At 40.1% G+C, this 25,403-nt stretch overlaps 2 protein-coding genes across 7 annotated transcripts in view; both read left to right on the top strand.

Moving 5' to 3' along the window:
* Nucleotides 1–4,651, top strand: part of LATS1 (large tumor suppressor kinase 1) — a 39,244-nt gene extending 34,593 nt beyond the window's left edge. For all 3 annotated transcript variants that reach the window (XM_077813191.1, XM_077813190.1, XM_077813189.1), the window contains exon 8: nucleotides 439–4,651. In XM_077813191.1, coding sequence (XP_077669317.1) covers nucleotides 439–948 — 510 coding nt within the window. In that variant the 3' untranslated portion in view covers nucleotides 949–4,651. The remainder of the gene's footprint in view (nucleotides 1–438) is intronic.
* Nucleotides 4,652–10,463: 5,812 nt separating this feature from the next.
* Nucleotides 10,464–25,403, top strand: part of KATNA1 (katanin catalytic subunit A1) — a 51,341-nt gene continuing 36,401 nt past the window's right edge. For 2 of the 4 annotated variants that reach the window (XR_013345659.1, XR_013345658.1), the window contains exons 1-2: nucleotides 22,157–22,340; nucleotides 23,115–23,272. Coding sequence is in view for 2 of the 4 variants with exons in the window: in XM_077813192.1 (XP_077669318.1) it covers nucleotides 22,170–22,340; nucleotides 23,115–23,272 (329 nt within the window). In the remaining 2 variants the exon portion in view is untranslated. Of the gene's footprint in view, nucleotides 10,535–19,220; nucleotides 19,362–22,156; nucleotides 22,341–23,114; nucleotides 23,273–25,403 lie in introns of those variants that run through there. The other 2 variants (XM_077813192.1, XM_077813193.1) reach the window with 2 other exon arrangements.

The following is a 25,403-nucleotide window of genomic DNA, read 5'->3' as shown; positions in this document are numbered from 1 at the left end:
GGAGGTGGAGTAATTATGCCAACTGTAGAGCTCTCGCCCCTTGGCATAGAGTGTCTGTATATCTGTGACGCTGCAGCAATTCTACTGTAGACTAGCCCTTAGTACAGGTTTCCTGTCTGTTCAGTGAGGATAATAGTGCTTTCTTTCCTCACAGGAGTGTTGTGAGGTAAATACATTAAAGGTTTTCAGGCAACTCGGATGCTCTGGTAAAGGAGGATCATATAAGTCCTGAAGAGAGAGATGATGGCAAAATAAATAAAAATATCAAGAGTGTGGGCTTTTGAGTTTTTAGGGGAAAACACTTATAGGTGTTAAGTGATGACTCTTGAAACAATTTTCATTGTACATTTCATACATGGCGGGTTTTATTTTTAAGAAATTACAGAAAATGAAAAATCTAACTTTATTTTATGATCTTTTTACACTTTCTTTTTAAAGGTTATAAATTGGCAAACAGCTCTTCACATTCCACCTCAAGCTAAATTGACTCCAGAGGCTTCTGACCTTATTATCAAACTCTGCCGAGGGCCAGAAGACCGCTTAGGCAAGAATGGTACAGATGAAATAAAAGCTCATCCATTTTTTAAAGCTATTGATTTTTCAAGTGATCTACGACAGCAGACTGCTTCTTATGTTCCTAAAATTACACATCCCACAGACACATCCAATTTTGACCCAGTTGATCCAGATAAGTTATGGTGTGATGATGATAAGGACGGGAATGTAAATGACACACTTAATGGGTGGTACAAAAATGGGAAACATCCTGAACATGCTTTTTATGAGTTCACATTTCGAAGGTTTTTTGATGACAATGGCTACCCTTACAACTACCCAAAACCCATTGAATATGAATACAATAATCCACAAAACTTGGAGCAGCAATCAGATGATGATGATGAGCAGGCAGGCAAAGGGGTTCAAAATCGTGATCTAGTTTATGTTTAGCAGAGAAGTTGAAGATAGTTGAACTGTGTGTTTTGAAGTTGGGATTTTTCAAAAATCCCCTGTGATAAGAGAATTAACAGAAGATTGCTTGGGTAAATATATGCATACTTTATTAAAAAAAAAAAAATTACCATTATCCCAGAGTTCTGTATTTTTGCTTTCTGTACATTTTGTTTCCCCAAAATGCAGGGAAATAATTTTAAAACATTAATTTATTCCAGCATTATTAATCATTCATTTAGAAAAGAACTGATGTTAGGAAAAATTATGAACTGAGTTTTATGATCAGTTCTTTGTACTTTAAGTACTCAATATAGGAAATAGTGATTTCTTAAAAGGAGATGTTATCTATTTGTACATAGGCTAAATAATTTTTTTTAAAAAATCTTTGTTCCAGATTTAAACAGTTCTGCCTTGCTTTGACCAAATATAAATCTTATCATACACTTACAAAACTATCTGATACCTCTCTGATACAAGGCTGCTATACTGTGGCTTCCCACAATATCAGGCTCCATTGTTAGCAAAATTTAGCCTGTTTGGTGAGTTATTCCCAGTCAGTACAGTAACTGCACAGTAGACAGCTTTGAAAATGGGAAACATCAGTCTCTGTTGTAATGTGACTATAAATGGTTTAAAAAAAAACTTAGGGTTTTTATTTATATTTAACTTAAAATTATATTGAAAGTTATAACTAGATTTATAACTAAAACCAGTAATAGTATTTACTTAGCTCTCTCCCTGTCAGCCCCTCTTAAAGATGTGGGAGGAATGAAGCTTTAGAAAAAAAAAGACTGAAATCTGCTCCAGCTTCATTTTTTGACGGAAGCCAAACTGTACTGTGTCTCAAACTCTGCTCCAATCAGAAAATTATAGCTTGAAAAATTGTTTTTAAAATGGTTCTGTTTCTTGCTCCAGCCTTTCAGCTGGTTATGAGGAAGGATTGAGAGTATGATAATGGCTTTCATTAGGCTTTTGTGCTGCGAAGACCAGTTTTGTGTGTTAAACCTTAACCAGTTGGAAACACTGCTGTGCGTGAACCTGGGAACAAACAAGTTAAGCTTTTGTTTCCCCCTTTTTACATTTCTGGTGTTCTGTCATTCACAGCTTAATTCAAAGCAGATTCATCTCTGTGGTATTTGATACTGCGATAGCAGATGCATGTAATTCTGAATACTGGTTTCATGGTGTTCAAGCAGCAGCTAAGCAGAAGTTCTAGTGTCACAGCCTTAAGATGCAAAATTAATAAGCCTTTTGTGATGCTCAGAGGGGAACACACCACTAAACAGCTGTCCCACTCACAAGATCAGCAGTTGTTTCAGGTGTGGGAAGAAAGAGTAATGCCCCTCCATCCCATAGCCAGCAGTTTTTTTTGAGGGACAGGGAAATGCAGGTTGTTTTAAAAAACAAAAACCAAATTTAAACATACTTTTAAACAACCACAGTTTCCCCACTCCTGGGTTGAAGTCCTGTGTGTTAATATCAATCAGAAATTTTTAACATCAGTGCCTCTTGTTTACTCTGATCATCCAGGCCATTTTACTAGAATTCTTGCTCCCTAAGCATCATGAAACCACACTCAGAGCTGGTATCACAGCAGTGTAAGGAGTACATGCAGTACCACTATGGTGCTATCATGATAAATGTCTTTTAAAAATAATTTTAAGAGGAGAGTCCTGTTTCTTTAAGGATATTTACTTCTTTCTGTGCTGAAGCATCTATCATGGTGAAAAGATATTTATGTAAAAATATCCATTCCTTATAATAAAAATATAGCTATTTCTCTATAGTCTCAATAGGACTTGAATCAGTAAAACACAATTCAAGTCCTGTGTGCCTATCTTAAAGAAAGCTGTTCTGTCTCAACATTTCTAAGATCTATAATGTTTAGCTTCAACATTATAAAATGGATGCAATATATAAATACTTCAGCTTTTTATTTTTGTTTGTAAAAATAGGCTTTATTTCACAGTAAATAATTTTCTAAAGGACTGTCTCCATTCATCATGTTGGTAAGTGTCCCAGTAAAACTGGCAGTTTTAATCTCCTTTACTTGTCCTGCAGTAAAGTGTAACATATTACTGGTTAAAACCAATTTAATCAAGTGAATATTATTTGTGGGCATGTAATAAATAAAACTTCCTTAGACAATGTCACCTTTTAATTACAAATACAATTTTTATAATTGATTATCTGAGCATATTTCTCCTTTCCCAGTCCATCAGGATCTAGACTTGTGATTGGTCTTAGCCAAACAGTGATGGGTTTAGCTGAAGAAAGATGTCCTTTCCAAGGCACTTCCATTTTACATAAGGGAGTTAAATCCAACAGGAATTGCTATTAAACCAAAATAATTGAGTATTTTAAGCTAATATGCATGGTACTGAAATATGAGATACCGCTCTGCCATTTTGAAACACTTACATATGTGTCCTGAGAAACTGGTAGTATTTCAAGTTTTTCTATTATCTACCATTAAATTTCTGATTCTCCTAATTTATGAAGTTTGCAGTCTAGATGCTGCAGTACTCCATACATGTATTTCTCTCCTGGATCTCCCAGTGCATTACAGCGCTAAGTCCTGCTCTGGAAGAACAGAAAATATCCTCATAACACAATTGTTTATGTCAGCTCTCCAGTGTATTTCCCTGCGCCCATGTGTGAAATTCCCATTGACTACAGAAGTAGTTCCAAACGTGGATCCAGGACATGTTGTAACCCTTAGTGTCTACTGTTTACAATATTGATATTTCAGTCCTTCATAAATTTTGCTCTAGAGTCTTCTGGGGCATTGAAATTCAGATTGATCTTTGATCGGACTAGTTTATATTGACAACAGAGGAGAGATACTTATAACCAGCAGCTGTGAGACTGTATAATCACAGTTTTAGTTTGGACTTCTTGAAAATATTTTCAATTGTAAAGAGTTAAAATGAGTGACTGTCTTTTTTTGCCTCATGTATACATATAAATTGTATTTATAAAATGTTCTGTAATCATGTAACTATTGTAAATACTGTTCTGATGTATTGTTCAATTATATTCTATCCTAGGGCAGGCCCTCTTGCTGTATCTTTTCTATCTTCATATTTCTAATAGAATCAATAGAATGTATGACTAGAAAGTCATTTTGAGACTGACTTAAAAAATCTTCTGCTGTTGCTAATTGCAAAGCTGACAGTGGGTATGATTTATTTGGACTTAATTTTGTTTAGTTATTAGCTAATGCAGTGGGTGGGTTCTTAGATGATGCTGCTGTTGTTACCCTACATACCCTAAGACTCTGTTCCAAATGTTATTGGTATTTAAAATCAGACATTTAATCTGTTTGCTTTAATTCAACCAAAGCACAGAGAGAACAAATTTCAGTCAACATAATGGTAAAAATGTTATGAGTGCCTTAATATGCTTTTGAGCAAAGGCACTAATCAAGTTTACTATTGTATTGCGTGTGTATATACGTCTTTTGTATGATAAATGTTCTGCTGACAAAACACTACCAACAGCTGTTACATTCAGAAATATGCAAAGAGGATTTATATGGTCTACGAAGGCTGCAATTCCTTCTCTTAATCTAGTGTCATTTTATAAAATTGTAATCGATGACATTCCCTATAACTGTTTTATGAATGTTTCATTTTTCTCAAAATCAGTTTCTCTAGTGTAATATCTGCTGGGATAATAAAGAATAAAGTACAGTAAATCTTTTTCCTTATAAATGGTAAATTCTGGTTCTACTAATCAAATACAAGTTAAAATTTTAAATTTTGTTCAAAAGTTGTTGGTCTTCCTCTGTTCTCTTAAATCTGTGCAAATAGCATAACAGCTCAGAACTGGTGAACTAATACATCGTTATGCAGTTAACAGCAATGATGTTGTTAGCTGTAATTGGACATAGTTTGATCTGTATTCTAGAAATTCTGTAACTCAAGTCACACAATTGTAATTTATGTCACTCTTCTTTCTCCCACTTCCACCATCAAATGATTAAAATAGCCCTGCTCAGGATCTACTTATTCAGCAGACAATGAATGGGTACACAGTCTGTATAGACTGTACATCATGGACAACTAACTTCACAAATTATTGCTTTTCTTGGAGATCTAGAGGAAGTGCAGTTCTTAAATTATGAAATCCATTTCTAGCATAAGAATGCTATCCAAATATAGGACATTGACTTTTTCTTTAATAGGCTTCAGCTTAAAGTGCATATCTAAAAATGAAAACGGGAGCATAAATCCATGCTTTACCGAAGAGGTATGTTATATGCTAGCTCCTCTACCAGACTTAGATCTCTTGGGCTTGAAATAAAATATAGTGATAGTTTTGATGTTCTTGAGTGGCTGGTGAACTCTGCAGGGACCATGAGACAGAAACACATAGGCTTTGCAAAGGAACTTTTTAAACATGTACACATTTTACTCTCCGAAGCATAAAAGATTTACAGATCTATGGGAAAAACAACAAGCATCTAAATGCAAATCCTCACTTAAGCTGATCTCACCCCTCTGGTTTGGTACTGAAATCTGTCCAGGTTCAGGGTATGTGAAGACTCCCATGTCTCCAATGCAGCAAGTCCTTGCTGCTGGTAGTTAGCCCCCTACCCACAAGCCCTCTTACTTACTTACCTATACATCGACTTGATCCTAAGCCCCACCATGAGATCCCCTGTTCCAACTAGGCTCACTAACGCTTTGTGGTTCACAAGGAGGGCCTAGTAAACCAAGACATCATTAGCAAGTCAGTAGTCTTTAAGGTCAGTCTGGATGGGTCATCCTGTATTAGATCTCCAAGGTGAGGAAAGCTTCCTTCTCCAGCCTTGCTATGCATCACCTTTGGCTATGCGTATATCAGTTTAAACTGGCTCTTGACAATATAGGTCCATACACAAACTGGAAATTCTACTCCACAATGCAGGTTTGCAACCCCCCTCCCGTTATAGAAAGGATATGGACAAATTGGAGAGGGTCCAGCGGAGAGCAATGAAAATGATTAGGTGGTTGGGGCACCTCACTTATGAGGAAAGGCTGAGGGAACTGGGCTTATTTAGTCTGCAGAAGAGAAGAGGGAGGGGGGATTTGATAGTAGCCTTCAACTACCTGAAGGGGGGTGCCAAAGGATGGAGCTAGGCTCTTGTTCATGGTGGCAGATGACAGGACAAAAAGTAATGGTCTCAAGTTGCAGTGGGGGAGGTCTAGGCTGGATATTAGGAAACACAATTTCACCAAGAGGGTGGTGAAGCACTGGACTGGGTTACTTAGGGAGGTGGTGGAATCTCCATCCTTAGAGATTTTTAAGGCTTGCTTGACAAAGCTCTGGCTGGGGTAATTTAGTTGGGGTTGATCCTGCTTTGAGCAGTGGGTTGGACTAGATGATGACCTGAGGTCTCTTCCAACCCTAATCTATGATTCTATGAAAACAAAATGGAATTCATAAAATGACATTCCCAAACCCTCACACAGGTTCTTTCCATTAATTTGAGAGGTGCTTTGTGCTGGTCTTGCATATCTTAGTGAAGAAATCCAGCAGAAGAGAGAAATATAATGGCTCTGCTCTGAAATATGTATTTGAATTAAAAAATGGTTTTGAAATGTTTTATTCTAAGAAAATAATTTCAACTGGCATGTAAAGAAACTGGAGAATGGTCAGGGCGTTGCTAAAGGCAACAGAGCACCCTTGCTCCTGTCATAACCATACAGCTAAGGGTAGCCTAGAATTCCTCCTTATCTGTAAGGGGTTAAGAAGCTCAAATAACCTGGTTGGCACCTGACCAAAAGGGCCAATGGGGAAAGAAGATACTTTCAAATCTGGGGGGGAGGCTTTGTTTGAGGGTGTTCTCTTGGGAAGCAGAGAAGCATCAGGTCAGAAAATTCCTCCTCCTATAAACCAATCCTGGTAACAACAGGAGAGTGGGTTTGTGTGTGGGTGGGGGGAGAGAGAACCTGGATTTGTGCTGGAAATGGCCCAACTTGATTATCATACACATTGTAAGGAGAGTGCTCACTTTAGATAAGCTATTACCAGCAGGAGAGTGGGGTGGGGGGAGAGAAAACCTTTTGTAGTGGTAAACACCCATTTTTTCATGCTTTGTGTGTATAAAAAGATCTTCTATACTTTCCACAGTATGCGTCCGATGAAGTGAGCTGTAGCTCACGAAAGCTTATGCTCAGATAAATTGGTTAGTCTCTAAGGTGCCACAAGTACTCCTTTTCTTTTAATCTTAAATAAGTATCTTAAATAATATCTGCTTTAGGGGGTTGCACTGATTTAATTAAATCAGTTTGTATGCATTTAGCTAAGTCAATGCAACCAGTCCTATGTCTCCTGAGTGAAGCTGGAAGTACTGTACTACAGAGAATGATAGAATTACTTTACATTTAAGAAATGGAGGACAAAAAAAAAATTGGGGGGATTAGTAGGAGTGTGAACATGGCTCACAACTTTGTAACATCACTTAAAAGTTTTAAACAAAGTAGAGATTATTCTACTGGGCCTTCAATTTCAGGGAGTCCAACAAAGATTCCTTGTAGTGGGGACAAATGGAGCTTGATGCAGCACTTCCAAATGCACTTCCTCACCTGAAGTGCAGAGCAGACACAGCTTGTCTGGTATACCTTGAGTGGCAAACAAGGCACATCACCTCAGGCTCCACGTATTCTGCCCCCCAAACAACAATGGAGGAAAAGGTAAAAAGGATACACCACACATTCAGACTCTTATTGTGCCACATGCTTATAATTTTTCAAATTCCCTTCTTCCTAAATAAGAATGTATTCCAAAAATTTAACAATTTAAACCATTATGATGTAATTTTATTGCCATTCAGTCTGACTTGATTAAAGGGACACTGCCAGGTTAAAAGTGATATCTAAAAGACAAATGCTCTTACTTGTATTACTCATATTGTAGATTAGTAATGCTAATGATTTTCAAAACAAATTTTTATTATTTATATTTGTTTATGTATCTTACTCCACCGGATATTAAAAGGATTTAGTTCTGCTTTGATTTGTAGTAATTTTCTAGTAGCTTTCACTTTTAGGTTCTAATGCACTACCACAGTGCTGGAATGCGCAGTGGCAAACACTGCAAGATAGTTAAAAAAAATTCCATTGTATTTTTGTATGAATATTTGTTTGTCTTGGATAAACTTTTTTTAAAAAAACTAAAGCCAGTCCTAGAAGGAGCTGAGAGTGTGTGTTCACCTGTGTTCCCTTATCAACTGTTTGTGAAGTCAAGGCCAAATCTAAACTGACAGTTCCCCTTTAAACAGAAACATTTAAAAGAGACTCAGCTGCCCTAACTGAGCCACAAATGGCAGAACAAGTGAAAGCCATGTCAGCAAAAATATGATCACCTTGATCAATCAGTCCTTCTGTCCTCAAATGGATTGCACCAATCACAACACTTCATCCATTCTTCTTGTATCCTGGCCTTCCTTCTCCATGTGTGGCCATGTCTTTTCACGATAAAATCTTCCCATCTCTTTGGAGGTTGGCTGAGTGGTTGTTTCAGTTCCTGGCATCGGTACGACTCAGTGACAGTTGCAGTCCATCGATTGTCAGTGAGCCTCACTATATGCCCTGTCCATCGCATTTGATTATGCCTTCTCTTAACAACGATATCCTGCGCTCCACTCTGCTGTCTCATCACTTCATTGGGGACTCGGTCGCGGATTGAAATTCCCAGAATTCTTCTTTCCATCGCCCTCTCTGTTACAGACAGTTGCTGCTTCTCTGTCTTCCTCAGCACCCATGTTTCGCTGCTGTACAACTTTGCTGGCAGTACTGTTGAGTTGAAGAGGCTGGCACGTATTGCCTTGTTGATTTTTCTTCCTTGGAGGACATCCTTGATAAGAACTGAATGCACACCAACCTGCTTGCTTTCTTTGCGAGAGTTCACCTTCCTGATTAGGGTCACGTTAATTTCTTGGTCCAAATACACATATTGCTCAACCTAAAAATGTTCAGCTTGGTTTGTTTCTGAGGGTAACAGGCAGACATTTATTGATTTCTTTAAAGCAAGTGAGTCCCCCAACACTCCCCAGTAGCAAAATGAGGGAAAGCTTTAAGTACTAGAGCTACTGCCCACACACCACTTTTTGGGATGCCGAATCCTTCGTTTTGAGGGTGGTTTTTTGCTTGCATGGTTTGGGGATTGATGGATGCCAAAAAAGTTTTCCACTATAGACAATACAATAGCTAATGCTAGCCCTGAGTACAACATTACTGTCAGCCAAAACTAGCTATCATAAATATAAAGGGAATGCTAACCACCTTTAAATCCCTCCTGGCCAGAGGAAAAAATCCTTTCACCTGTAAATGGTTAAGAAGCTAGGATAACCTCACTGGCACCTGACCAAAATGACCAATGAGGAGACAAGATACTTTCAAAAGCTGGGAAGAGGGAGAACATCAAAGGGTCTATGTGATGCTTTTGCCCGGGACAGAACAGCAATGGAGTCTTAAAACTTAGTAAGTAATCTGGCTAGGTATGCGTTAGATTATGATTTCTTTAAATGGCTGAGAAAATAGCTGTGCTGAATAGAATGAAAATTCCTGTCTGTATATTTTTTTGTAACCTAAGGTTTTGCCTAGAGGGATTCTCTATGTTTTGAATCTAATTACCCTGTAAGGTATTTACCATCCTGATCTCACAGAGGTGATCCTTTTCTTTTTACTGTTTCTTCTATTAAAATGTTTCTTTTCAAGAACTGAATGCTTTTTTTTTATTGTTCTAAGATCCAAGGGCTTGGGTCTGTGGTCACCTATGCAAATTGGTGAGGATTTTTACCAAATCTTCCCCAAAAAGTAGGGTGCAAGGGTTGGGAGGATTTTTTGGGGGGGAAAGACGTTTCCAAACAACGTTTTCCCAATAAACCCAGATAAAGTTTGGTGGTGGCAGTGGAAGTCCAAGGGCAAAGGGTAAAATCATTTGTACCTTTGGGGAAGTTTTAACCTAAGCTGGTAAAAGTAAGCTTAGGAGGCTTTCATGCAGGTCCCCACCTCTGTACCCTAGAGTTCAGGGTGGGGAAGGAACCTTGACACTAGCTGTTACTGATTTGCCCAGGGGTTGCTTTGAAGAGTTGCATGGTGAGAACACAGCTGACAGAGCTGTTGCTAAATTCTCTAGCTATGTTTGCATTGGTGGTTCAATAATAAGACTTCTTACCCACCATGCAGGAAGCCTGGGTTCGATTCCTGGCCCATGCAGTTATGAGTATCTTTTTGGTTCACATTCACAAGTACAAGAGCGAGCGGAGCCAAGATACTGTTCGGTTTTCTCTGCTCAGGTTCCCCACTTGACGGGAGATTGCAAACCCCGGGAAAGGCGGGGGACGCACCACGCGCTGCCAGCGGAGCCCCTCCCAGAGCCCTAAGCAGGGGCTCCGACCCAGGCTCCCCAGCCCTCACGCTGCAGCAGGGGAAAGGCGGGCACACCGCGCGAGGCTTCCAGGAAATGACGCAGGCAGATTTGCCTTCGAACGGGGGCGGAGTAGTGGGAGGAGCTGGGGTCGAGGTGGGGGGTGGTGCGCGCGCGCGAGTAGCCCCGCCGTTACGGAGCTGACGGAGCGCGCTGGAGGCGAGTGAGTATCAGCGCGTCCCTTGCCCCGGCCCGGCAGGGGCTCCCGGGTCTGTGGAGGCCCCGCTGCCCGCCGTTCCTCCTACGGGGTCTCCTCAGCTCCCATCCCCGAACTGCCGTTGGACCTCAGGGCGCTTGCGTCGCCGCCCCCCTCTTCCCCGCGCCGCGAGCTGAGGCGACGGGGGCTGGGAAGGTGCCGGGCTCCGGATGGGGCGGGGCTGTGTGTGTGTGTGTGTGTGCGCGCGCGCGTGGGGCCGGGGCCGGGCTTGCTGCGGGTCCTCGGCTTACCCGGGCGGCGGGGAGGCCGCTCTTCTCCCCGCGGCAGGCGCCTCCAGCTCCCCCAGGCAGGCGTGGCGGGCGGCCCTAGGCGAGTCGGGCGCTTCGTGCCGTTGTGCCCGCTCCTGGCTGCAGCTGACCTAGCGCCTTAAGTCGGGTTTGGGGGAGAGGAGCGCTGCGGGGGGCCGGTGTCCCGGTGAGGGTGGTGATCGGTGTATGCAGCATGTATCGATGTTATTCCTTTGTCATCCCAGAGGGGATTTCTTCCCTCCGACCCCCGGAGTTGGGGTGGTGGTGAAGTCATGGCTGAGAGACCGCGGACGGGGAGACACAGTTAGGGAAATCGTTTTGGGTGTGAATTGGAAATCCCTTGAAAACCAAACAAATGGAAGAAAGTCTGTCTTGGACTGCTTCTTGAGGCTGTGTAGACTAGACAGTGTTCCTAGCCTGCCTCGCTCATTTCACATCTCAAATTAAGGCGTTTTGATAAGTAAGCAAGTTTCAAATGAGGCCTCTGTCAATAAAAAGAAAAGGAGTACTTGTGGCACCTTAGAGACTAACCAATTTATTTGAGCATGAGCTTTCGTGATAAATTGGTTAGTCTCTAAGGTGCCACAAGTACTCCTTTTCTTTTTGCGAATACGGACTAACACGGCTGTTACTCTGAAACCTGTCAATAAAAAGGATCAAGTGAAGTAAAAGCTCCTTTAATATCCCACCCCATCACTAGTTGCTATTAAAGTATTTGCTAATTTAACTTTTTTCAAAGTTCTCCGCCATAGCTGTGCACTCTAAACAGCCCAATTTTTATAACATCCTGCAGTCCATTGTCATTCCTGACATTATTAAAACCTTTTTAAAGACCATGATCAAACTGCATTTTCTATGTGAGTAGCTACGGTAATTGCTGTTAACATCTATACCAGTCATACTTATGACAACTTGCTATGTGCAGCGCTTATCACATGTGCTTTTGTTCTCCTGATAAAGTCAGAGGCGGATAAAAGTTTTGTGGGGCCCTGGGTCAGAGCAAGTGGGGGCCCCTCCCCACCCATTCCACCTGCAGTACCCCTGGTGCTCCTGCTGAGGAAATGGGGTTGGGGTGCGGGGTCTTCCCTTGCACCTGGGCAGGAGCAGCGGGCATTGCAGGGCAAGTCCCTATGCGCCAGCCCCACTCCCTGGCAGGAGCAGTGGGCAGAGCAGGGCAAGCCCCTGCTCCCCAACCATGCTCCCTAGAAGCGCCAGATGAGTGGGGTCAGGACGCGGGGATGCTCAATTGGCTGGGGACCCTGGCACAGGTCCTGTTGGCCTACTGGCTAATCTGCCACTGGATAAAGTATGAATTAATATTTTAGATTTCACACGTACTCTTTTGTTTATATAGAAAAAATTTGACTTGGCACTTGTCTGTTAGAAGTCCTTTTTTATATTGTCAAGTTTGAGTCTTTCAAATGAGTCAGTACAGAATGCTGCTTACTTCCTTACCTCAGAGGGTCTGACATGCATTTAGGCAACCAATCTTGAAACACAGACCTTTTCAGTTAGTAAAATAAGAAGGGCTGTTCCAGAATAAACTCTTTTTTTTTTTTTTAAAGATGCACACCATGTCAATCTATTAGGAAATAAACCACTGGCACACTTCAGAAAAGCACACGTGGCTGGGGGGGGAACAGAATGGAAGCACGAACCAGAATACATAGCACACAGAGCAAACACATGCACCTAATTTCACATCTAGTATTCCATATTGGCAACTAAAGATACAGTTGCCAAACTTAACAAATCCACTTGCTGATATTGAGGACCCCCATGAGTTGAGAGAGTACTAGGGGACTTTCCATCCGTTTTTTCTGCAGAATTTAAACTTTTTTTTTTTTTAAATGTTGATCTTCCAGCTAAAAAAAACTTTCTGAATGTGAACTGATACCATGGTTTTCCTGAGTGTGCATAACAAATTGAAATAATAGAAACTGCCTAAGGCCCCAAAAAACCTGGCTCTAGCTCAGTCTAAGCAGCCAGGTTGTGTGATGAAGAGTTCCCCTGGGTGTGGAAAAAAAATTCTTAGGCCTCTTTGTAGCATTGGAACTCTTCCATTAATGTTACTCTAGCCCTAGGACTGTCTCTATCCCACTTGTGGTGCACAGTTTGTGGATAGAGTAGCTGGTGGATCCATGTAGTAGTTGATAAAGCAGTCAGGCACCCACGTACCAGCTTCGTATGGTATGTTGAATACCATTGTGGAACTGGGTTTGATTAAACTCGGTATGTGTGTTGGGAGGTAAAGGGGTGTTCAGCCACTACACAGACTTCCCAGATCTTGTATGGTGAAATTACATTGATTTGGTTATTCGAGGGCTCTTCTATGGAGAAAAAAAGCATGATTTGTCCTTAATATGTGTGAACTACTACTTTTAATCTCAAGGATTAACAATGGGATTGCAAATGCCAAAGCCTCTTTCTTTATCTTAAATTACCATGAGTCTTCAACCCTTGCCCTGCTGGACACACCAAACCCTGGCTGCACTTCAGGCGCTTGATGCAAGTGGACTAAAGTCTGTGGCTAGTGACAGGATGATTTGTCAAGAGTTGTAATTGTATTTCTATATTAGTAATCTCTGGGAAATCCTATGCATTGTATTCTGAATAAATTATTTTAATTCTGAAACCTTTTTTGGGGATTCAGCATAGCATTACATTTAAGAGGGCAAAATTCAATGTGGATTCTTTGCATTGTTTCCTGCCTGGTGGTGACTTTACAGACTCATCTTCACCGTAGTGGCTTTGTTCATAGATAACTTCATAGAATACAATTCGGGGAATGGTTCTAATTGATAAAAGTACTATGTAGACTATCTGCTTTATCGTCATCTAGTGCCACTGTGCGCACGTAAGTTAAAATATTTTGTCTAATAAAGGAGTTTTCCTTTATTTTAGTGTAGTCATAGATTTGCATATGCTTGTTTGTATATGGAACCAGTCTGGTACAGTTCTGAAAAACCATATGTATTTCCGATTATCTAATTCTATAGCAGTAAAGGTAAAGAGGAAATAGTGTTGAACGGTCCACTTAATTTACATAATCTAGTCTTGTTCTTTAAAAGACATTGTAGAATATAGTGCTCCACTAAAATGGTGGTAAGCACAGTTTAAATATCCAGGATCAGTGTGCTATCCAACAATATAAATGAAGAAAAATTGATAGTAAAATTGTGATGCAAATATGAATGCATTATGCATTGGTATTTATGAAAATCATCAATCTCAAAACAACAACGTGTCACACTCTAGGACACAAAATTTGAAAGAAAAATTATATGCCGCTTTGGCATTTTAAATTAGCCTACATTACTAAGGCAATTATCCTATGTCCACGCTGCAGTTCACGGTGTGATTGCAGCACACCATACCTGTATTATCTTTACCCATGCTAGTACAGATAAAATTGGCAGTGTAGATGGAGTGGCACAAGCTTCAGAGCAAGCTAGCAAAGTGAGTATGTACCTATTTTTAGCTGTTTTGTCTATCTGTACTGCAGTCACACCTTGAATTGCTGTGTAGACATAACCTTGATTACAGGCTAAACCTTGGTCAGCAAATCGATTAAATTCTTTTAGTGTTGCCTCTTTAGCACCCACATCTAAACTGACAGCCCTCAGATAACGTCTGGAGAAACACTTGAGTTTTGTTGAAACAAGCAAAAATCCACTGATTTAACTCTCTCTCTTCCTACTCCCATTCTCTGCCTATTTTATTCCTTTGCACATTGTTTACTTCCTTCATTTTTCTTTAACTTGGGAAATTCATTTAGTAGACCAGCACAGCATCCATCTTTTGTGTTCTTACCCCCATTTTCCTGGCTAGGCATTCCATGCCTTCTTTTCTTTCCATTAAGGGATCATTCATTTCCTTTGTTTCCTCTCTCTTCTTTGTGACTCCACATATTTGGAAGAAAAAATGTTCATATGGTTGAACTGTTTGTTCCCCTGCACAGATTTCTAAAGAATGCCTGCCTGCTCTGAGTTCTGCGCTGTATTTATTTTATATGGCTATGGTGTAGTTTTCTTCCTTTTTATTTTGGAAGCCTAGTTCTACATTAGTAACATGCCATTACTTGATTTAAAATGTTTAGTAGCATCTTGCTTAACTTGTTATTTCAGCAGGTTTAGTCATCAGTTAAAATTCATGGGACAGGCAAACAGGTGTATCTGGTAGGATGACACATGTGGAAATGCTTGATCTTGAATATTGCTATTAAAACCTGTGGTAATATCTGTAGTGATCCTTGATGAACTTTATGTATTTTCTCCTACATAACAAGAGACCCTTACATAGATTTCTTCTGAAAACTTAAGTTAAAACCTTTTCCCAAAATCTAAATTAGGTGTTCCATGAAAGGGAACTAGGCATCACTGAGTACATCTACAGAGTATGTGGCCGTGAGCGTCTCAGCCTGGGTCAACAGGCCTGCTCTTTATATTTAAAAAAAAAAAAAAAAAAAAAAAAAAAAGCTGTATAGGGAACTCTCCATAGGCCTCAGAGCCGGAACCACAAATTTATAGCACTGTCTCTGCAGCTTTTTTTAGAGTGCAGGGATGATCCTTATAAGCTCCTTGTAAGTAAGTAGTTATTAGGTGAGGTGAAACTTGAGGGGTACGCAAGACAAATCAGACTCCTGAAAAGGGTACAGTAGTCTGGAAAGGTTGAGAGCCACTGCTTTAGTCCAGGCTTTAGAAAAATAACCTTAAATTACATTAAAAGAATATTAAGGTTACAAAGCCAAGAGTTCGAAATTTAGGAAATATGAGAATTAAATGTTGCCTATGTACTCTTACTTTGTCTCCCTGTGTGTATGTATTATGATAGTCTTTAATTGTGTAGTAATGTGCTATTTTTATAGAGCTCTGCCTCATTCAATGCATAGGCTAGAACAGGCCCCATGGATGAATCAGGCTTATAGTGAAGGCAGTTGTCTGTAGGACACCTACCTTATTTGTTGAGAATTTAGAAAGTGTGTAGTGAGTGAGATTACAGCGAGAGAATGGTCCCATGACTAAGGGAATTAAATGCTACCCCAGAGAAATAGATTCTATCCCTATATTTGCCACAGAGTTTCCATGTAAGGTGGAAAATCACTTAAAAGCAAGTTTTTACAGTAGAGCAATACGCAAGTGTTCTTTACTTTCTAGGTGCCCAATATGAGACACTGGAGCCAGATTTTCAGAAATGCTGGGTGTTCACAGCTGCAACTGGTCAATGGGAGTAGTGCTTTGAACATATATAGCACCATAAAAATACAAAGTATTCTGAAAAGTCAGGTCCGAGATGTCTCAAGCTGGGCACCCAAAATTAGTGGACACTTTACTGTTTCAGTTTTAATCTCTGTGCCTCAGTTTGTCCTCTGTAAAATGTGGATAATACTATCTAATCTCACAATGGCATTAAGAAAAATTCATTGTTTGTGAACCTCCCAAATACTTTGGTGAGAGCATCACAGAAATATTCATGAAGAAATTAATAATCTTGTATTCATGCAGAATTTGGATGGTGTGTCCTCCACTTGTTGAATGTGGAGGAAAAAATAAATAATGAATAACTCTCTTCATTGAGTCAGGGTCCTGTGGAAAAATAGTATGTAATTAAAGACTACCATAATACATATGCACAAGGAGGCAAATTAAGGTTGTACATGAAACCTTAATTCTGGCACTTCCTAACTTTTAAGTGTTTGTCTTTTCGGTTTTTAAATGTAAAATAATGAATGGTGCAGAGCATAGATTCTGACTCCATTGGTGCTCCGGGGCTGGAGCACCCATGGGGGAAAATTAGTGGCTGCTCTGCACCAACCAGCAGCCAAGCTCCCCTCACCCCCTGTCCCACCTCCTCCCTTGTCCCTGCTTCTCTGCTTACCTCCCAGCTGTTTGGTGACACTTAGGACTTTCCAGGAGGGAGGGGGAGGAGCGGGGATGTGTCATGCTCAGGGGAGGAGGCGGAGAAGGGGCAGGGACTTGAGGAAAGGGGGTGGGGTGAGGGGCGGGGGGGTGTCGAGCACCTACTGAGAACAGTGGAAGTCAGCGCCTATGGTGCAGAGAACATTGCTTGAGAGTCTATGTTCTTCCTGTGTCGTCATAACACAAGACCAAGAGGCTATTCAGTGAAACGGAACATAGCAAATTCCAAAATTTTTAACGTAATTAGGTTTGGTAACTCATTGCCACAGGATGTTAAAGCCAAGGATTTAGCAAAACTCAGAGATTGAACATTGATATGTGTAACAAGAATATCCAGAGTTTTCATAGTTAATGCTAATAAAAAGAGTATTGGAACTGAAATAAAACCTCACATTTCAGGTTTTGGGTGATCTCGGTTAGATATTAAGATGAGACTTTCATGGGGGGTGGGGGGCAGATTATCCCAGGTCTACCTACTTTGTGGTCTCTTCCACCTTCCTCTGAAGCATCTGGTTCTAGCTACTGATGGAGACAGGATACTGACCTAGATGGGTCAGAGATCTGATCCAGTATAGCAGTTTTACTTTGAATTTCAATACAAACTGTTTTTAAATCTCCGATTGGGGGATTGTAAAAATGTATTGTCAATTATGATCCACTTTCTAAATAAATATCTGTTGTTCTTGTTTAGCTTTTAGAAAAAAAGTTTTAGAAATGGGGTGGTGTTCAGATGTCAGAGAGGTCTTACTCACATATGGCTCTATTTCAGATGAGGTAGACGGCTGTTCTCTTCTGAGAACAAGACCAATCGAGGTGATGGGAAGGATTCTGTATAGTACCCATCTGTGTGCTTCTCATATTGAGACTCTGTCAGATAAATCATGCTTGGGACCTAACTCAGTGACTTTAGCATCTAACAGTTTCCTGAAGTCAGTGCTTGTCTTCTTTTCTTATGGGATTAGGACACAAGGAAATGAGAGGTTTCAGAGTAACAGCTGTGTTAGTCTGTATTCGCAAAAAGAAAAGGAGTACTTGTGGCACCTTAGAGACTAACCAATTTATTTGAGCATGAGCTTTCGTGAGCTACAGCTCACTTCATCAGATGCATACCGTGGAAACTGCAGCAGACTTTATATATACACAGAGAATATGAAACAATACCTCCTCCCACCCCACTGTCCTGCTGGTAATAGCTTATCTAAAGTAATTGTCAGGTTAGGCCATTTCCAGCACAAATCCAGGTTTTCTCACCCTACACCCCCCCACACAAATTCACTCTCCTGCTGGTGATAGCCCATCCAAAGTGACAACTCTTTACACAATGTGCATGATAATCAAGTTAGGCCATTTCCTGCACAAATCCAGGTTCTCTCACTCCCTCACCCCCCTCCAAAAACCCACCCCCATACACACACAAACTCACTCTCCTGCTGGTAATAGCTCATCCAAACTGACCACTCTCCAAGTTTAAATCCAAGTTAAACCAGAACATCTGGGGGGGGGGGGTAGGAAAAAACAAGAGGAAATAGGCTACCTTGCATAATGACTTAGCCACTCCCAGTCTCTATTTAAGCCTAAATTAATAGTATCCAATTTGCAAATGAATTCCAATTCAGCAGTTTCTCGCTGGAGTCTGGATTTGAAGTTTTTTTGTTTTAAGATAGCGACCTTCATGTCTGTGATTGCGTGACCAGAGAGATTGAAGTGTTCTCCGACTGGTTTATGAATGTTATAATTCTTGACATCTGATTTGTGTCCATTTATTCTTTTACGTAGAGACTGTCTAGTTTGACCAATGTACATGGCAGAGGGGCATTGCTGGCACATGATGGCATAAATCACATTGGTGGATGTGCAGGTGAACGAGCCTCTGATAGTGTGGCTGATGTTATTAGGCCCTGTGATGGTGTCCCCTGAATAGATATGTGGGCACAATTGGCAACGGGCTTTGTTGCAAGGATAAGTTCCTGGGTTAGTGGTTCTGTTGTGTGGTATGTGGTTGTGAGTATTTGCTTCAGGTTGCGGGGCTGTCTGTAGGCAAGGACTGGCCTGTCTCCCAAGATTTGTGAGAGTGTTGGGTCATCCTTTAGGATAGGTTAGGTCACCAGCAGGAGAGTGAATTTGTGTGGGGGGGGTGGAGGGTGAGAAAACCTGGATTTGTGCTGGAAATGGCCTAACCTGATGATTACTTTAGATAAGCTATTACCAGCAGGACAGTGGGGTGGGAGGAGGTATTGTTTCATATTCTCTGTGTATATATAAAGTCTGCTGCAGTTTCCACGGTATGCATCTGATGAAGTGAGCTGTAGCTCACGAAAGTTCATGCTCAGATAAATTGGTTAGTCTCTAAGGTGCCACAAGTACTCCTTTTCTTTAAGGAAATGAGAGAAACTTTCCAAGTATATGAACAAGGTGACTCTGACAATTAACTTTTATTTTGTTTATATTATTCTGCACTACTAATAGGAAATTATGTCAAATTAAGAAACAAGCTGACAATGTTTGGTTATGTGAAAAACTTTAGCAGTTTGTCTAGTAGTTTTACAGAAGATGCTTTACCCTTGACTGATGTCCCATCTCTGAATCTGGAGCTGTGCCAGGCCAAAGGTACTAACTATTGTGTAGCTATTAAAAAAAAAAAAATCTTAGAAAAGGCATATTTAAATATATCAGCAGCAACTGCAGCATCTTGAACACATTTGCTGCCGTTTTTCCAAAGTTTCTTAAATATTTGTTTTTCAGTTCCCACTCAAATACCTGTTTCCTTTGTAGATATTTAAGTCTTTGAATCCCTGATCCAGGTCTTCATTTCCCTCTTTTCTATGCATTGAAGGATGCATGTTTTTCATTCCGCTGTTATTTATAGAGGCACTAGTTGCATATACTTTGTGCTTAGACTCTTAACACAGTACAAATGAGTGTGTTCACAGTACTTGGTTTGTTCTTCTCACTAGAACCCCTCTTCCTTTCTATTTTCCTCAGTCCTATAATCAGATAAACTAGTCTAAGCGGCAGTTGTGATCCTTTAACATTTAAATTCTTTCTGAATGTTATCTGGTGAATTTTAGAAATCTTTACACCTTTTCAGTTCTGTGTTGTTCTGGGGAAGGTAGATACTTACAAAGAAAGACGTTTTGCTCAAAAAAAAATATGCTCCAGGGAGGATATGTTGTTTGAATATTGGAAGTGCATTTTTGTACAGACCACATAGTGCTGCTTTCCCTCCCTTACCCTGCCTCCTTCACTAAATCTCAGTTCAGGTTGTGTACTACAATCAGAATATGCTGGTTTCATTACATTTCTCACTAAGAATCTTGCAGAGGGATCTACATGAGAAGTCAAGAATGAAGGGAATAGCAGAGGAGAATAATTAGAATGCTCCCATAAGCCTCTCTTCTAAGGTGGAACGTTACTTTTGTTAAATACAGACAAGATAAGGAAACAATAGGAGACCCAGAACTACAGGAAACAAGATTTAGAATTTCCATGACCTGAGATTGTCCTGGAAAGCTAGACAATGTCCTTCGGTGTGTTCTGACATGTTAAAGATTTTGGCTGCATTTGTTTTCAGCTTGTACCTTCTCAGTGGCCACTTCCTCCTGCTAGCTCTGTAATCTCTGCATGTGTAGGAAGAAGATAGTGCTATAAGGCTAGTAGGTGGCTATATAGGTGGGGGAGCACCTTTATTCAAGCCTGAAGTCTCCAGGGATGGAAGGGCCCCTTATTTGACTTTTTTTTTTTTTTAATAGTAAGTTCAGTGAAATAAAAAACCTATAGAGCTCCTGTAATATTAATGATGCTGGAGTACCAGCAATAAAATCAGTCACTTTGACCCTAGGCACCCCTGTATTTGCACCCTAAATACAGAGTGCAATAATATTTGTACAAAGTATGCGTTGAGGTATCATATGAAAGCTTAGACTCTTGTTATTAATATAACTGTAAACTGCATGTGTAAACGTTATATGTGAAGTTATGAATTCTTTTTGATGTTACTAGAACACGTTTAAAACCAGACAGCCTCGCCTAGATGAAGATAATAAACAGGTCTGTCCTAAACAAAGGATTGTTTCCATAATAGCAGTAAACAAAGCTGTCGAACTGAACCATTGGGAGTTACCCTGATCCTGAACTTGAAAGATTGAGAATTATCAAGGTTCGTGCACCCCAGAGAGAGACAGGAGACTGAATCTCCAGCAGGCCTTTCTGACTTGTAAGACAAAGACATTCCCTTTGGGGATATAAGGAATGGAGAGAGACTCCATCTTTATCTTTCACCTTAGGAGACAAAGAAACCAAGCAATTTGATCTCTGTGATGGGTCCTGGCTAGGCCTGCTAGTAAGGAGATTGTTGGATGAAGAATCCATCTTGAACAAAGACTGTATCTTGTATAAGTTTTAGATTTTTAGATGTTCTCACATATTTGCTTGTAAACATCTTTCTTCATCTCCCTGACTTGGTATCATTTAATCCATTCTATTTTGTAAATAAACATGTTGGCTTTTATTGTTGTCCCGTGTTGGTGTCCCTAGCCCCCGTTTGCCAGAAGCTGGGAACGGGCAATGGGATGGATCACTTGGTGATTACTTGTTCTGTTCATTCCCTCTGAAGCACTTGGCATTGGCCACTGTTGGAAATAGTAGGCTAAATGGACCTTTGATCTGACCCAGTATGGCCGTTCTTATGTTCATTATAAATCAGTGCTGTGCAAGTTCATTGAAGTGTGTGCTTCCAGAAAGCTAACAGGTTGGAATGTTTTCCTGTTTCTGTAAAGGCTGCAATCCTAACTCCTCTCTGTGAAAGCCCAATGAGAGGGACTGGTCCCGCAGTAGGACAGTTTTGGGGCTGGAAGAGTACTAAGGTCAGCATGCAAGGAGTATCCAGGTTGGGCAAAGTCAGGGGGAGGCATGTGGACTGCTGGTAGGCTGCTGGGTCAGAGCTCTGGACCAAAGCTGCACTGCCACAAGACAGCCAGGATTACAAGGCAGATGGTGACCTGAACCCCAAACCATCACACTCACTACCTCCAGATTCTTTTACCTGAAGGGATGGGGGGAAAAAGGTGGGGAAGAGTGTATTCGGTCATGGCTCCCAACGTCATGTAGTCTCTGCACACTTGCATATGTGCTTAACAGTAGGTTCTACACTGCATGATAACTCAGCTTGTGTAATAAGTTTCACATACATCTGTGGTTATGGACAAGTGTAATTCATTTGTAATTTTATACTGACCAAATAGGTTGGTTTTTTTTCCTTCTTCCAGTGTGACTCCTCTTAATGAATCTACTCCCGGCATCCCTATTAATCAATTAGATTATTAGGATATGTTTAATTATCTGGAAGATATTTCAGATATATGCTTTGACTTGTTTTGTACTGAATTTTCAGTATAACAATTTATTTTTTTTCAGCTTATGTTGAGTATGAGTCTTGTTATGATTAGCGAGAATGTAAAACTGGCCCGTGAATATGCATTGCTGGGAAACTATGATTCTGCAATGGTCTACTACCAAGGAGTACTTGACCAAATGAATAAATACCTCTACTCTGTCAAAGATACATATCTGCAACAGAAATGGCAACAGGTGAGCAGTCCTGTTTTGCCAGTTAATATTTCAATGGTAAAGTATTAAGCTAATATGAATGATTTAGTTCAATGTTGAATAAGAAATGTAAAAATATCTAAACTATTCCCTGGTAAACTGTAATACCACTATATATTCTTATTTAAGGCTTCATTGGCTGATTTCTCTCTTTGTTGCCCCTGGCAGAGTAAGGAGTGAAGAACAACACTGAGTTAGTATTGTACTAACTTGCTTGCCAGTTTGACTTTTAACTGTGTTAATGAGTGCCCTAGTTACGCTTCAGTACAGTTAATTCTTATCACTCTTATTCTTTTTACAATACTTCAGTGGTGTGGTTTTGGCTGTCTAATACAGAGTGAGTTAAGACCACCATATTCATGTCCCTTGATGTAAAGCCTTACCCTCCTAAAGATAACCCAGTCTTTTTTCATTGTACTGTTTTTTTTCTTAAGACTGTGAAATGAAAACCAGCAGCAGGTTCTGTGGAGTTGGTATTAAACCCATCTCTGTTCATTTATCTGACCGATTCTTCACGGTGTAAAATGTGTTAAGACCAAAAAAAAAAAAAAAAAACCCTTCACAAATTTAATGTATATTTCTTGTTCTGTAGCATACGTAGTATTTTAAATGTATTGGACTAATTTAAAGCATCAGAATTAAGATAGCTAGAGAAATCTTGTGGAATCCAGCAGAGTTCATTCACATTGGCTTTAGCATACTCTGTTACAAATCTGTTAGTAATATGCTTTAATATACTTCATATTTTTGCATTAGGTTTGGCAGGAGATAAGCGTGGAAGCTAAGCATGTGAAGGATATAATGAAAACACTGGAAAGCTTTAAATTAGATTGCAGTCCCTTGAAAGCAGCACAGCAAGAATTACCAGCTCGTGATGGAGAAGTGTGGTCCTTGCCTGTGCCAGCTGAACGTAGGTAAGAAGAAAATTGGTAGGAGCAGATAACATGTAATTAAGTAAAAACATGCTCCAACTTCAATGAGAGTCAGCAGTTGGAGAATTCCTCCCTTTTTTAGGGCTAAGGTACAGGGCTTGGAAACTTTGACACCTAAATAGCCAAATTCTGGGAAAGGAGTGAGATTTCTGGATCCTATTTCAGGATGCATCCGATGAAGTGAGCTGTAGCTCACGAAAGCTTATGCTCAAATAAATTGGTTAGTCTCTAAGGTGCCACAAGTACTCTTTTTCTTTTTGCGAATACAGACTAACACAGCTGTTACTCTGAAATATTTTAGGATGTCATTTTATTTTTGTCTTTAATAGTCTGATAAATGTGAAACGTCAGCCAACTTTCTAGCTGCAAGAAGAAAGTGTAGTTTGAAAACATGAGTGTTTTGGAGGTTCCAAGGAAGCTGACTCTCCACTGCCGTATTTTTCTTCCCTCCTCATCATCCCTGCAATGATTCTCATTGCAGGTAGTGTGAAGGAGAGGGAGAAGTATCTGCTACTCTAGCACTTTCTAAGGCCTCTCTTTTTTTAGGGTCCTCTTCTAGTTCATAACTCCTGGGCTTGCCTTTGCTGCTGCTAGTAGCTTTCCCAAGCAACAGCCTGAAATAGGTGTGATATTTTGACAGTTTTTGCTACCCAGTGTTCTGAGAGGTCAGTTTCAACGTTACTAATCTTGGTAATTCCAATTTCAATGGCTTTGTCAAGGAGCAGAGGCATTGGAACTATGTCTGAAGATTAAAGAAAATATTTCAGTTCACATTTTTGGAAAGTTGCCTTTGCAATCAAAAAGTCTTGAAATGTAATTTATTTTTTAAAAAATGAAAGTTTAAAATCTGTAGAAATTGAAGACTAGGGCCCTGATCCCACAAGCTGTTTTGTCATAGATTGATACCTGTCCCCATGCAAAAACCTGCTTACTTCATTTGTACTTCTCCTGTGGTCCTAAAGATGGAATGGGCATTAGGAAAGTGCTTAGTGTTGGTCAAGAAGTATGCTTAAACTATTATATTAGAAGTGACTATTTTACTGGCTTTAGTCTTGGATAATGGTAGTACCCAAAATCCCCAATGAGGATTTGGGCTCTTTTGTGCTAGGACAGTCCCTGTGTTGAAGAATATATACTCTGAAAGGCAAAACAGCCAAATAGGGGGTGGAGAAAGGTCAGTCAGTCAGAAGGTGGCAGATGTTCATCTTGATTATTACCCTGCCGTCCTTTTAAAATAAAATTTAATAAACTAAACCGGAGAGTTCTATTTTTAATATTTAACAACCCTGCCTGATCTATTTTTAAATTAACTCTAACTTTTTCTATTTATAATTTCTCTATTTAAATCTGCACATTTCATTTTTATTTTTTAACCCTCAGTTTTTTTACTTATATTTAATCTCACCTGTCCGTTAAGCAGTTAAATACGTTTCATTACTTTGCCCTCCGAATGCAGTACTTTGACTGCAACATAACAATTCTCTTTGATCAGATGCCAGATATCTATCCTTCTGTCTCCTACCAGGCTTTAGTGACAATGAGCACAGCTCACTTTGCAGGTGGAAAGAAAGTTCTGTTTGTCACTAGACTGCTAGGGAGCAGGAAGGTTAGCTGCTGCTTAACATTGACCATATTAGCATGAATTTATGTAGGTTCTTTCATCTCTTGCCTACCACCACGCATAGGAACCATGGTGGAAAATGTGTTGCTATGGAAGCCAGAGAGCTGTTGAGCTTTATTAAGGCACAGAGTCTCCCCACAGATCTCCTAGAATACCCATGAGTTTTGTGGACTAGAGATCCCTTGCACATAACCTCAACAGGCCATTCAAGTCAAACCTCATGGAGTTTCCTCTTCCTTATTTCTCAGAAATAATCCATAAGAAAACAGTTTGGCTCTTAGGATTGTAAGTTGGAATTTTTCTGAAAGCGCTGGTGCAAAAATATTTGTATCAATAGTCTTGCTGGTGCCAAAGAATATAAAATACAGATTGATGCTATATGATACATACTAATTGTAGTTAGGAAATTGTGTGTCAAATGTACCTACAGAGGAGAGACCTTGAATTTAAAAAAATTCAGTGATCCCCTCCATACTTATTTGCATGCATGTT

The sequence above is a fragment of the Eretmochelys imbricata genome, chromosome 3 (genome assembly GCF_965152235.1).
Source record: "Eretmochelys imbricata isolate rEreImb1 chromosome 3, rEreImb1.hap1, whole genome shotgun sequence".
In the NCBI taxonomy this organism is placed as follows: domain Eukaryota; kingdom Metazoa; phylum Chordata; order Testudines; family Cheloniidae; genus Eretmochelys; species Eretmochelys imbricata.
This window is presented reverse-complemented; position numbering and strand designations above follow the sequence as displayed.